Source organism: Pelodiscus sinensis, chromosome 1 (assembly GCF_052426305.1).
Source record: "Pelodiscus sinensis isolate ZL-2025 chromosome 1, ASM5242630v1, whole genome shotgun sequence".
NCBI classification, from domain to species: Eukaryota; Metazoa; Chordata; order Testudines; family Trionychidae; genus Pelodiscus; species Pelodiscus sinensis.
Genome location: NC_143052.1, coordinates 117,309,126 through 117,323,966, shown reverse-complemented (window position 1 = coordinate 117,323,966; position 14,841 = coordinate 117,309,126). Strand labels below are relative to the sequence as shown.

The 14,841-nt window shown below is 39.5% G+C and overlaps 1 protein-coding gene across 1 annotated transcript in view; it reads right to left on the bottom strand.

Annotated features, from left to right (window-relative positions):
* PDE3A (phosphodiesterase 3A) overlaps positions 1-14,841 on the bottom strand; it is a 376,204-nt gene that overhangs the window by 128,384 nt on the left and 232,979 nt on the right. Inside the window, exon 2 of the mRNA XM_006121290.5 lies at positions 10,158-10,208. Coding sequence (XP_006121352.3) covers positions 10,158-10,208 — 51 coding nt within the window. The remainder of the gene's footprint in view (positions 1-10,157; positions 10,209-14,841) is intronic.

Genomic DNA, 14,841 nt, shown 5'->3' with positions numbered 1-14,841 from the left:
CTCTCTCTCTCTCTCTCCCTCTCTCACACTCACACACACCCACACACACACACACACACACACACACACACACACACACAGTGTATGATATAAATACAAGCAGTCCCCGGGCTATGTCAGTCCGACTTAAGTCGGACTCCTAATTACGAACGGGGGGGGGGGTGCAAATAGCGCGGGGGGCGCTTCCCCCCAGCAGACCAGGGAGACATGGAGCTAGTGCCCCTCCCCCCCAGCAGACCAGGGAGACGCGGAGCTTTTCTCGCAAACGCCTGGGATAGAGCAGCTGGGGGGCTGCTGGGTTGGTCCCTGCAGTGCCGAGGTGCAGCGCTGTGGGGACCTACCCGGCAGCACCCCAGCTGCTCTGCCCCAGGTGTTCCTAAGTCAGCCGCTGCTGAAACTGATCAGCGGCTGATTCCAGGAATCCCGGGGCAGAGCAGCTCTGCCTCGGGCTTCCTCTAGTCAGCCGCTGGTCAGTTTCAGCAGCGGCTGACTTAGGAACACCTGGGGCAGAGCAGCTGGGGTGCTGCCGGGTTGGTCCAGTAGCGCAGAGGAGTGGCGCTGTGGGACCAAGCCAGCAGCACCCCAGCTGCTCTGCCCCAGGCATCCACAAGAGCAGCTGGGGTGCTGCTGGGTTGGTCCCGCCATGCCAACGGTCGGTGCTACCAGACCAACCCAGCAGCACTCCAGCTGCTCTGCCCCAGGCGTGTCCAATTCAGCCGCTGCTGGTCAGTTTCAACAGCGGCTGAATCTGGATGCCAGTTCCGACTTACATACAAATTCAACTTAAGAACAAACTTTTGGTCCCTATCTTGTACGTAACCCGGGGACTGCCTGTATATTATACATCGGTATTTTGCACTCAAAAAGCGCACACAAATATATATTTTAATTTTTAGATGCCAGTGCCGAAAGGCACCTGCGTACCTTAACAGAAAAAAAATCTCGACATAATTAATCATGAGTAAGCAATTTGCTCATGTAAATCTAAGAGCAGAAAAAAGAACTCACCAACAAAACAGACATTACCCTCAAAGTCTGGAGCATTGTTTAGACTAGTAGTATAACAAACAGTAAGGGGAACTACATACCAGAACCTCCATAGTTTGGACACTTTTTACACTCCAACTGGAGAGTAAACAATTATAGCTCCACCAGATTCAATTGTCATAATGAATGAATACTTATGATGTCACAACAGAGAGGGAGCTTCCACTTTCCAGATAAATGTTAAAAAATAGGCCTACCACACCAGATTTCCCACCCCCATTAATACTCAAAACACTAAACCAGATATTGTGTTTTAACATTTCAGTGTTGTTCCTGTCATACCTTAGGAAAAAACGCTTCCTCGATCTTCCTCCTATTTGCTAACCAAGGGCCTGAACCCTACCGAGGAAGGCTTCCATGGGGGTTTTACTCTCGTCAGATCAAAAGATAATACCCAATCCTGCATCTATCAGCCCATCTTACCTCTCTGCTTTGGTCTTCCTTTCATACATACCAAAAAGTCTTACAAAACTTAATGACAATGCTAATAGAAATTAATTTAAAAATCTTTAGAATAGAATACAAAGTGATCTCTCTCTATATATTTATGTATCTCTGTTTCACCCAGCATATAAAATTCTGTATCAGGGGTATTATTCTCTATTAAATTCTTTAAGATCAAAGAAAAAGAATAAAGGATATTGTCTATTAAATTATCTAGAATTTTCCATCAGAGGCACCCGCACTACCCTTCGACCTGTGTCTCAGGTTTAAGCCACAAAGTAACTCTCCTTCGTCACTTCCCCCACACCCGACTCCTATCTCTGGTGGTTCTCTCACACAACCACCACTGCACACCTGGTATTCCCTTCCTGACATGTTTCTATCTGACCTCCTTCAACTCTTTCCCCAAAGTGCACTTATTTTACTAACTGAGGAAATATTAGGTAACTTTTTAGGTGAGCCTTGTCCTAGAACCCGTACATGAAGTAGTCCCTCTCCTCACACAGAGAGTCTTAAAGATCCAATTTTAAGTCAATGGTACCACTGTCAAGAACATTAGGGCTAAAAGATGAGACCAGATAGAATCCAGGAATCTTGACTCATTCCCTTGTTGCCATCAGTGGATGATATTTTGTTTCAGATGTATACAGGTTTTTATAACTATGAGGCAGTATTTCCTAAATTAATAATTAACAGTAATTGACAGTGAATTAAACACCAGGTTTGTGTTTGAAGAAAATTGCCTGTGACTGACATGCTTTGTCAAAAGATACAAGTGAGGGAAATTTAGTCACAATTTTTATAAAAATATGTATTTGCTGTCAAAACACTTGGGAAAGAGTGTTGCATGAGTGTCAAGCTGTTGGAACTGCTTATGTGTGCTAGACCATGTGTAAGGAATTGGGAACTGAACTTCACGTGCATACCATCTTTGGTGCATCTGTACACTAAATCCTTTCTAGTGAGAGAAGCATTGCTTGCTACATTTACATAAACCCATCAAACTCTCAGCTAGTGATTTAAGTGTTACTGCTGTTTATATTGCTATAAAATAACATTTCTCACTAAGGCAATATTATTGATTGCTTTACTTACTTCTACAGTACATCACTTTGAACTGTTTACAGCTCTATAAACATCTCTATCAATTATTGGCTTATTTAGCTTTTATTGCACCATGTAAAACCAGTTCCTGATTTTACATTCACAGCCAACAATGAGGGACAATTCCATAATTATCCTTACATTGTGGACTAAAGTGTGCAGATTCTGCCTGGTCCCCAAATCCAGTCATTTCAAATTCAAGGCTTCTCCTGTGGTTTAGGGCCCAGTCTTAAGAACTGACGTGAAAAGGAACTGAGGCTACTCAAACACCTTACAGGAAATGCTAAGCACTTTATAGGTTCCAGTTCATATAACTATGATAGTGTTTTAAATGCATCACCATACAGTGATGCCATTATGGGCTGCAATTGTCAAGGAGGAAAATAATCTAGGACCACAAAACCCCAGCTATTCAACTATTTAGTTTAGTGCAGTTCAACTATTACACAAGTTCAACCCTTAGGATGCAGAATAGCCAAGGCATACAGGGCAAAGGGGCATATCTGAACACTTGAATCACAGTATTTACTTACTACGTTGTTCTTAAGGCCCAAGAAACAAGAATTGTCCCCAGCGTACCAGTTTCCCATTGCTAGAAATGCACTTTGCTATCAGCGTCACAATAACCCAAGTCTGAAAAGGGGTATGAAGTAAGTAAGGCTTTTGCCTAAGATTCCACATTTCTGGAGACCTTCTTTTTTTATATCCTTACATCCCAAATAAGAGTATTAAAAACATTACAGAGCCAATGAATACTTCCATATTGAGGGTTCAATTCTGATCTATGGTGATGCAAACACTAGGGTGCATCCTATTATTTCTACATTAAATTAGGGTCTATGTATTTTAAAGACAAAGATACTTTTCTTCCGTTTAGCAACTTTGAATTAATACATGAAGCAAGATGTTACTGAACAAAGCTGAATGTTTTCTAATTCACAAAGTTTATGTGCAATCATTGGGTACAGCTTATAAAATAATGTAACTCAGGCATTAAGGAACCAACCTACAATAGGCTATGTTTTCATCAATGATCAGCTCACAGTATCCCCAGTCTTTCTACTACATACATTTCTGTTACATCTTTAAATACATACCTTTGCTAGACAACTGGTTTCTGCTGAGTCTTTAAAACTGTCCTTAACAGTACAAGACATAAGATCACACAGCAGGGGTATCTATACATTCATAAGCACAAGCATAGGCTCTTGTAAAAATCAGCTTTATAAATACTTATGTTAGGATAGACTAATCATTATGGAAACTACAGGCAATGGACAATTGGAATTCAGTATTTAAGAAGAAATATCAGTTACAAAGTTACTTCATTATAATCAAATCAACAGCGATATTGCGAGGGGACACAATTATACAACAGATGCACCAGTACACGGTACCTGATCAGTAACGGGAATGGACTCCCATCTACGCTTCAGTAAGAACAAAGATTTCCGGCTCATGATTTTGAGGGTTCTTTAGAATTCTCTTAAGAATTTGAAATCAATGACAAGAACCTTATTTCTGATTCTTTATTTTCATTGCTGTAGACTGCAGAGCTCCTATAGGTACACAAGTTTTGCAAGCTGCAAGGCTGATACTGGCTTTGCCCAAGCTATTTCCTATTTTATAAGCTTCTGTCTCCTTACAGTCCCATAACAAAGAGAATAGCGAGAGATAGCTAGAAAGCCCAGCATCCACTGACGAATTACCTCACAGAAGCATGAAGTAGGTAGACAACACCAGACGCACTCAATCTGAAAATAGCTGTTGCTTAGGAACTGGAAGGGTAAAATGCAGCACCTCAGCTATATATAATTGAGAGCTTTTACATTTAAAGTGAATTAAAAACACTGGACTTGTGTGTTTTTCTCTCTATTATCTTCATTTTACAAGATTAACAAAGGAAGGATCATAGATTCCATAGAGTCCTGGGATTACGCTTACCCATTACACAAGCAAAACTTGGCTTGATGACAACAAGAAATAATTCCCATCTATCTGATGGCCTTAAAATGATGTACGTATATGAAGTGCTTGGCACTTGTAAAGAGATTAGAAGTGCCAAGTATTTGCAATCTATTTTTTAAGTTGGTAATAGTTAATGGAGGCTGCACATTTTTAATGTAGAGGGAGATAATGATAAATATTAATTCCATGCAGTCTTTCATATTATGTATGTATTCTTTTATAGAATATATGAATGAGACAGTATGATTTAGTGGAAGAGAAGACCAATAGGAAGAACCTTAATATTTTTGACCTGCACAGCAAACGCAGGATACGTAACTAATAATTTCTGTAACATGGAAGGGTAATTTGAAATTTCTAGATTTTGGTGGAGGCTAGAAAAAGTTGGGGGATTGGTAAAACTCATCAATATCACAATGTCGGCATTATCACAAGGAAGAAACTGTATGTTATAATGTTACTCACGTGCCCTCTTGGGATGAATTAGCATGTCTTCACTAAACACACTAAATCGAACCTTGGAAGTCCGACAGACTGCTTCGTAGTATAGACATAGCCACTGTAAACTCTGTAGTTTGTCCTTTTTTCCTATTCCATACTAAGCATTCAACAAATCCAAAAGCTCATTGTGGACAACAGCAGTCTATTGACTTTAATTGGATTACCAGGAGTCTTACACTATATACATACATACATACATACATACAAGTAAATAGAAAATGGATAAGATATTGCTTTGGAAATTAGCAGCAGGATAAGTGATATTAAAGTTTAGCCTTGTACTTGACATGTTAAAATTCAGTCAACCACAGTGGTACGCATGGGAAATAAACCTCATTTCACAATCAGGAATTCCCAGAAGCATAACATGACATGCATCTGACCAAGTGGGTCTTTGCCCACGAAAGCTTATGCTCCAATAAATCGGTTAGTCTATAACGTGCCATAGGACTTCTCGTTGCAGAAGCATAAAGGCATTTTTTAGACATCCTGCACTCCTTCAAGGTAGGTCTTCACCCCTTTTTAAATCCAATAATCAGAAAGTACAAAATTAACATTTGTCATCTGATTATTAGATGTATAGTACACTACTGGTTAGTTTCTGCAGCTTTTAGAGACAAACCAGAGACAACTTGCTATTCATAACAGAAGAAAAATCTTGGTTCAATAAGAGTTTGAGGTGGTATTTTATAGCAAGCAAATTGTTCCACTTCTTTCTCCTGAGGCACCAGGCAAATGCTCATTGATGAAAGAAGTCTCTAAAACCCAGTTCAGTTTTTTCTTTTCTTTATTCCAGCAAAATCACAGACAATGGGAAACTCTTCCACAGCATGGGTTTTTATCATTTCTGTTTTAAAATCCACAATGCTGAGCTACATATGGTTCACAATCCTGCTGGAAAGGCATAACAAGTGGGGTTCCTCAGGGGTCTGTTTTGGGACCAGCTCTGTTCAATATCTTCATCATCAATTTAGATATTGGCATAGGAAGTACACTTATTAAGTTTGCAGATGATACCAAGCTGGGAGGGGTTGCAACTGCTCTGGAGGATAGGGTCATAATTCAAAATGATCTGGACAAATTGGAGAAATGGTCTGAGGTAAACTGGATGTTTAATAAAGACAAACGCAAAGTGTTCCACTTAGGAAGGAACAATCAGTTTCACACATACAGAATGGGAAGAGACTGTCTAGGAAGGAGTATGGCAGAAAGAGATCTAGGGGTTATAGTGGACCACAAGCTGAATACGAGTCAGCAGTGTGATGGTGTTGCAAAGAAAGCAAACATGATTCTGGGATGCCTTAACAGGTATGTTGTGAGCAAGACACGAGAAGTCATTCTTATGCTCTATTCTGCGCTAGGTAGGCCACAGTTGGAGTATTGTGTCCAGTTCTGGGCACCGCATTTCAAGAAAGATGTGGAGAAATTGGAGAGTGTCCAGAGAAGAGCAACGAGAATGATTAAAGGTCTAGAGAACATGACCTATGAAGGAAGGCTGAAAGAACTGGGTTTGTTTAGTTCAGAAAAGAGAAGACTGAGGGGGGACATGATAGCGGTTTTCAGGTATCTAAAAGGATGTCATGAGGAGGGAGAAAACTTGCTCATCTTGGCCTCTGAGGATAGAACAAGAAGCAATGGGCTTAAACTGCAGCAAGGCAGGTTTAGGTTGGACATTAGGAAAAAGTTCCTAACTGTCAGGGTGGTAGTCAAACACTGGAATGAATTGCCCAGGGAGGTTGTGGAATCTCCATCTCTGGAGATATTTAAGAGTAGGTTAGATAAATGTCTATCAGAGATGGTCTAGACAGTATTTGGTCCTGACATGAGGGCTGGGGACTAGACTTGATGACCTCTCGAGGTCCCTTTCAGTCCTAGTATTCTATGATTCTATATTGACCATCTAAGATTCAAATTACAATAACGCTGATAAAAAATTCCAGAAATCTCAAAATAGACTCTTTAGTAGGAATTAAACAGACAAGTTTTCTCTATTATATACCTGTGAGTACCTGAAAAAGGAACCCCCGTAATAACCCTTGGTTTTAAAATACCATAGTATTCAACAATAATAGACAAAAACACTGCAGCTTCATTATGATAAGCTATATGGTTGAGGTACCACTGAACTCCAAAGAACTTTTCTTTTAAACAGGAAACCTGTCTGAAACATCATTCAAGATGAAAAAAGAACAGTGTTGCTTCAATCCTACACAGAATAAGGCCCAGTACTGAGTTCAGTGAGGTTGTAAAGACATAGAAGTTCACACCTATAACTCATATCTGCCCACAAATACATCCTTGCTTCATTCACTATGCAACCTGAACAATTTTGTCAAAAACTGGATTAACAACAGTTTACCCTTCTCTTTTACACTAGGCAATATTTTTTAAGAGTACACAACAAAGGTTTTCTCTTGGTCTCCATATAATGAATATTTCTTGAACTTTCTCAACACCCAGGAGACCTCGCTATCTGAAATAATGCTAACGCGTGGAAACCTTCCCATCCTCAGGAAGAAGCAACGTGGAAAAAGCTAATGACATTCGGGATGTGCAATTGTGACTAATTTACTAAATCGCGTAGTCAATGCATTTTGCATCAACTGTTCGATTATCGACAGAGCACCCCTTTGCCTTTGGAATGCAACAGACCTAGGGCTGTTGCTACACTTCAAAGGCAAAAGCACTGTGTGGAGCCCAGGATCAGCTGGAGACTCCCCTGCTGACCCCAGATCCCCTGAGGCACTATTGGTTTGAAACGCTGCGGAGAGCCCAGCATCAGGCGTCTCATGGCATTTCATAGTGGCAGTGCCCCATGGAGCCCAGGATCAGCTGGGGACTCCCCCGATAACCCTGGACTCCACGTGGTGCTGCCGCTTTGAAACACTGCATGCAGCCTGGGGACACACCAACTGGCCCCGGACTGCATGAGGCATTTCAAAGTGGCAGTGCCATGCGAAGCCCTGGGTCTCACCTCTTTTAAGTACCCCCTCTTCTTCTCCCTCCTTGCTGCCTCTTTCTGATCGAGGCAGCAAAGGGGGCGGGGGGGGGGGAAGCGACTAGTCCTTCACATCCCTAGATGACATAATTCCCCTCTCAGCCCTTCTGCCATGTCTTAAGTCAATAGCTAAACTCTCATTGACTTAAAGGGCTAGTATTTCACCCCGCCTCTATGCTGAAAGAACACTATTTTCAAAAAACCCACAACATCAAGAAGTCTAGATGCTAGAATAATTACTGATTTTCTACAAGAGGTCTGTTTACTGCTTGATCACTCTTCTGCTTCTCCTTTTTGAAATCCATTGAGCTTCCAGTGCACTGCCAAATTCAGACTTTTAATCTGCACCCAATTCTGAAGATATGCATTAAAAAGGCCCTCAACATTTTGCTACTTTACACAATGCCTTTTCTGTGAGTATTGAAGCTTTTAGGGATATATGTTTATATTGCTAAGTGTGACAAGTTTTGGTTTCCACACTTGGAACATCTTTAAAGAGGGACTAACTTTCAAAAAACACTGAACCCTGTTTTCCTGAACATCATGCCCATTTAAAGTGTTTCATGTTCAGGACTGAAATACTGAAACACCATATTCCACTAGACACTTTTGAAAGTGTAGGTTTAGTGCAGGCTTAGGGAAGAATATCAGTGAGTCATAACCTTGACTTTCTTGGCTCATGTTTCTTTGGGTTACTATGTTAGAATAAGATTTGCCTGCTTGATTCACCTGGTGGTTCAACACCAGCTTTCTGCCAATTTAGGCAGAGCAGATAATTAAAGTCCTGATCTAATTAAAGTCCTGATCTACTGGGAAGACCGAAGAGGTAAAATTTACCCTTCATGCATTTGAGCAGAGTTTTATAAAATATTACATGTATAGGCCTAACACAGCAGTGCAAAATAAATTCTGTTGTATTTCTATAAGGATTGGGTTTAATTGGAAGTAAAGAACATTTGTTTTATAGGTAAAGTTTTTAGATTTTTTTTTATCTGGACAACCAACAGAAATAATGACAAACTACATGAGTTTATTTTCCAAACTGAAAGGAGTGAATCCTATAAAAACTAATATGTATGACCATACAAAGAAGTGTCATTTCTCATTTAAAAGGCTGATGTTTCAATGATTTTTCAAGGGGAGCAGGAGGAGGTTTGACAACCCAGTTCACTGCACCAATTGCCACAACCCAGCAAAGATAATAAGTAGCAGGCAGTTTCTTAGGGGCAGAAATTTCTATGAAGTGAGTTTAGGCTTAGATTTTAGTAGGTGAACAATAATCCTTGATAAAACAGAATGATGAAAAATTCTAAAGTGTGGTGGCTTTAGCTATTGAGTCAAGTAATTTCACCACTGGAGTGCTTTGCCCTTACAGGAAATCTCTTGATCATCAGACTTGTAGGTATGCCTCCTCTGAAGCGTAACCCTATGGCATTGTTTCTACAGATATATTTTAATGCATCAGGATGATACTAGTATCAAAACTGCCATTATTTCTCTGACTTTACAATGAATCAATGTAAAAAGGGGCAATGAACAACTCCCATAAAATTCTATGCCACCATCAATTCTGTTTATCCTTGAACTGTAGGGGAGCATTTTAGAGCTTTACAAACAGTCTTGCATATGCAAAAAGAAAAACAAAATTATATAAGATTTGAGAATGTGGAGTTACAATCTTAATATTCTGATTTAGATAGAAAATGGAGCTAGAAAAGGCATGTCAATGCATCTAATCCAGCCTCCGGCCAATGCAGCAATGTTCTCTGACTATTGCAGTTTGAACATGACCGCTATTAAATCGAAGCTGTCACACCATTTTACACATTTTACATTTTGGACCTTTTCTGAAAACATGCATGTGAGTAAATGCACTTATGTGAACAGCCCCACTTGCTTGAATAGACCTATTCAGCATGTGTTTTTACGGGATTTAGCCCTTAATTTATCCTTTCAATATTCAACAGTAGCATATGTTGTTACTTATTTTCTTAAATTTTTCCCTTTCCAGGACAAGTTCAGCAGATTAACTACAGAAGAATGAGCAGCCAATCCAAAATTACAGAACAGCAAGAGAAAAATCCAACTAACTGACCTGTGATCCTCTGGACCCTCGTTTGTGATCCCATTCAGAATGTCCCATGAGCTAAAACAGAGAAGAAAACAAAAATTGATGGTAAGTGATAGGTTATGCTGATTTGCTATAAAAGGAAGATTCATAATATTTGGTATTCTATATAGTTTTTCTTTTAAGGTTTATTTTTTCATATTTAATCAATATACATTTTAGTAAGCATACCTGGTTTAAAAACATTAGCCTTGCATATTATTTTATTTTTTCAAGGATAAAATTGTTAGGGGCAGGTCATATCTACTCCTATGCAAGTATAGTCTTACATAATGCAAGTTACTCTTCATGAAATGGCACTGACATAGGTTCAGCTCCAGACATGGGATTGAATTGGGTTCTATGGGATTGTATGAGCATCCCAAAGGCCAAGTCTATAGTCAAGGGCAAAGTCAAACTAAGGTAAGTTCAACTTACTGAGATGTTGATGGAAGAAACTCCCCCATCAACTTACCTTACTCCTCATGACCCAGAGTCAATGTGTGTGCAATCGGTCTAATAAGGGCATGCTAAATTGATGACTGACTAAATCGACCCTTGGGAGATTGATGTCTGTAGCGTCAATCTCCCAGTAAGTGAAGACAAAGCCAAAAGATAAGCATTTGGAGTTCTGTATTTTCTCTGGATGACTTAAAAATGGTATGCTTATATCTGGACACACAAAACGCACATATATGGTTTAAATAAGAGTTTATATTTTATATGCTGTGTTGTACCATCCCTGAAGAGGCAACAGACTTCATAATTGCTAATCTATAAACTATAAGGGACATTGGGGTAGATCATGCCAAATAGTCTGTCTTCTGAACGGTCTACAATATAAAATGGACAAAGACCGAGGAAACAAGACCATTAGTCTTTGCTACTCATAGAAGCATAACTTTATTCAAATATACAACAACATGAACATACAAGGATAAATATTAAGTAGGCGAGCTTATTGCTAATTACCCCAAATTCTTGTGTTTGCTTTTGTCTTCACTTCCCAATTTCTCCCACTCTCCATGTGCATTCCCAAAGGAACAATCTAATAAGTGATAGGCAATATACATGACTGAAAAAGGTAGATGGTACAAATTGTTCCCTTGTGTTCATGAGAACATGCTATTGCAGTAAAATTTGTACAAAATAAGCCTTGAGATATCCTAGGAAAGCTAACACCATAGTGATTATTAATATAATTGTAAAATGTGTTAACTTTATATGTGAAATTATGAATTCCCTCTGCATGAGATTAGTACGTGTTTGAAGCAGAAACGCCTGGGGAGTGGTGTAAGCAGGGTTTTTTCCAGGCATAGGTAAAGTCAATACCTCACCCAGGTTCGATCACAGAACCATAGGATGAGAAATGACCTCAAGAAGACATGTAGTCCATTTCCCAGCACTCATGTCTGTACTAAGTATTATCTAAACCATTCCTGAGAGGTGTTGCTCTAACTTGCTTTTAAACATCTTAAATGATGGAGATTTCACGGTCTCCATAGGGAATTTATTTAACCACCCTGACAGGAAGTTTTACCTAATGTCAAACCTAAACTACTGTTGCTGCAATTTAAGCCCACTGGCTCTTGTACTACCATCAGAGGTTAACAATATTTCTCCTTGTAACAAATTTTTATGTACTTGAAAACTTTTATCCCCTCTCAATTTTCATTTCTCCATGGTAAACAAACCCCCAAGCATGCATCTGAGACCTTTAATAATGTTTTTGTTGCTCTTCTGGGGACTTCCTCTCCAATTTGTCTATATCCTTCCTGAAATGTGGTGCCTAGAACTGGGCACAGCATGCTCTTAAGGCTGTATGAGTGCGGATAACCTCAACTGGTCACACTCTGGGTTGCAATTCTCTCTGCAGTTAGTACTATGGCCTGCTGCTCCTACTCATAAGAAGCTTCCTGTTTCCTCCTGAGCCAAGTCCCCCATGATTTCTGTTCTTTTTCATGCACTAGAGGGATTACACTGGAGGTTGGAGGTTACACTGAGAGTTGACAGTGTGCTGAGTAAGGACCCAGACTGTTCATTAAGATAGTCTTTTATTTAAAACTCTCTTGTAGTATAACTGTTCAATGAAGAAGGGCCAAATCCTGCAGTGAAGTAAATAGCCTATGAGTTTACTGAAAACACTGAAATTACTCCTGCTTATGCCAACAATGCTTTGGCAACAATTTTATTAGCAAACTACCATTGCTTCGAGTTGCAAACTACAGAAAGGATTGCCAGGTGTCCGGTTTTGAACCGGACAGTCCAGTATTTGAGCTTTCTGTTCAGGAAACAAATTGAGAAAACATAAATGAGAAAATATAAGTGTCTGGTATTTTCTAAATAAGATGTAATGTATATTGTGATGTAATGTCAAGTGTGTCCGGTATCTTTGTTGAAACCATCTGGCAACCCTAACTACAGGATCCATCTGCTTTTCATTTCATTTCTCAACAAATGTGTCTTCAAAAAAATCTGGCATGTTTCTTTTTTTCTGCTGCCATGACAGGCTTCCTAATGCAAGGCAAACTTAGCAAACATTGTTTTTATGCTGTACCCCACGCATGTGTTATATTAGCACATTTTACTGAATAAAATTGTGGTGTAACATGCTAACATGAAAAAAGAATTCCAGAACAAGAAGAGACTTCTACAATTCCAGCCTGTTCTCAAGCACAGCAATAAACTTATATTCTTAGAAGTCATGCCTACAGAATCAATGTTTCTTCCTATAACCTACAGAAACCTGGTTTACATTAGTGTTTAGTTCATAAAAAATACAGAATAGTGACTTTTTGCCTGTTAAGCTATTGCACTCTGTTTCACATCTGCAGTAGCCCACAGCATATTAAGAGAGAGTGGGGAAATCACTCTTGTTCGAGAGCTTTTAGAGTTTTATAAGAACACACAAATACAGTAGCTGTAACGAATTTCCACATAACCTTTGCAAGCACAACACGTTTTTCTGCAATGGGCCAATTTACTAGTTACCACATTGTTTACCTATGCACACCATACTTTGTTAGATAAGTTCCAAAGCCTGAAAAGATTTCCTCTCAATGGGTAATCAGTAAACACTAGAACACCAGCAAAGCAATTATACTAGACTTACACTCCTCAAAATTCATTACTTTTATGTGTTTAACAGAAATCAGGAGATGAAGAAAACAGAAAGAAAAGTCTAAATGAGTGTATTCGCAATCTTTTGAAATTATAACGAGTGAAGGATCACAGCTTTATTGGATCAAGATATGCATAAGAAAGAAGACAGATGAGAATGGATTTTAAGCATCAAGATGCAAGTTTAACAACTTTAATACCAATAGATAGGCTTATTCCCCACCTTATTCTACCAATGATCCCCAGGCTCTTTTCCTCCCCCCAAATTACCAAGCATTAATTGTCTCCAGTATGAGTTTACCTCAATCTACCCAATGAAAAATTGAGAATTGGTCAAACCCTTGCCACTTAATGACCGACTGGGTACACTGCTGAATCCCATTACTCTTCCACAGTCAGAGAGAAAGACATTACAGGGAGCTCAGTCTGCCGAAATGAAGGCCTCTACAAGCTAAACAGTCTGGCTGTGTCTACACTGGGCCACTTATTCCGGAAAATCAGCCGCTTTTCCGGAATAACCTGCGAGCTGTCTACACTGGCCCTTGAATTTCCGGAAAAGCAACGATGCTCTACTGTACAAAATCAGCCGCTATTCCGGAAAAACTAATCTGCTCCCGCTCGGGCATAAGTCCTTATTCCGGAACACTGTTCCAGAAAAGGGCCAGTGTAGACAGCCCAGTAGTCTTTTCCGGAAAAGCGCGTCTACATTGGCTACAGACGCTTTTCCAGAAAAGGGCTTTTCCAGAAAAGCAGCCTGCCAATGTAGACACTCCTTTTCCGGAAAAACTGAAAACGGAATACTATTCCGTTTTAAGCATTTCCGGAAATTCATGCCAGTGTGTAGACAGCCTCTGGGTTTTATTACAGGAGATGACTTCTCAGAGTCTATTACTAAGCCTGGACACTGACTGCAAGTTGTGACAATATTTGACATTTATTATCCCTTCCTGTAATCCTCTTTTCCTTTGATTTTTCATAAGGTATCAGTCCCCTTTTTATAATCCCTTCCCACCGGGATGTTGTGAGGAAGGCTAACACACATCAAATTACATACATTTCAAATTTCAAAGAGAAAAGTCCCTTTTCCGAACTGAAAAGATCAGATCCACACCAAATCTAGAAATCCAGCTCTGGCCTTTATAATTTATAGGGAAGTGCAGCTTTCAACAACCAACCTTTGGTTCTCCTTGCCAGAGGATGTAGTGAGGGCTAAGATCAAAACACGAGGCTTCTTCTGAATCAAAAGCCTTAATGTATTGGAGTTTCCTTATCTGTAAATAAGGACAACACTTCCCACCAATCTTTGCTCAGAAGATATAAAGAGTATTTTTATAAAACATAAAAGTGTATAATGAGTGCTGCCCACCATGCTGTGTAATCATTTGATACAGATAATCATTTTACTAACAAGATTATTGTGTTCATAATAAAGAAAAATCCCTCCTTATAATGGACTATTCCAACATATGGAAAACAAACCTCATCTGAAGAAGAGGGTTTTGCTCATTATACATATTATATTTAGAGTCTGTCTGTCTGTTAACCTGGGAAG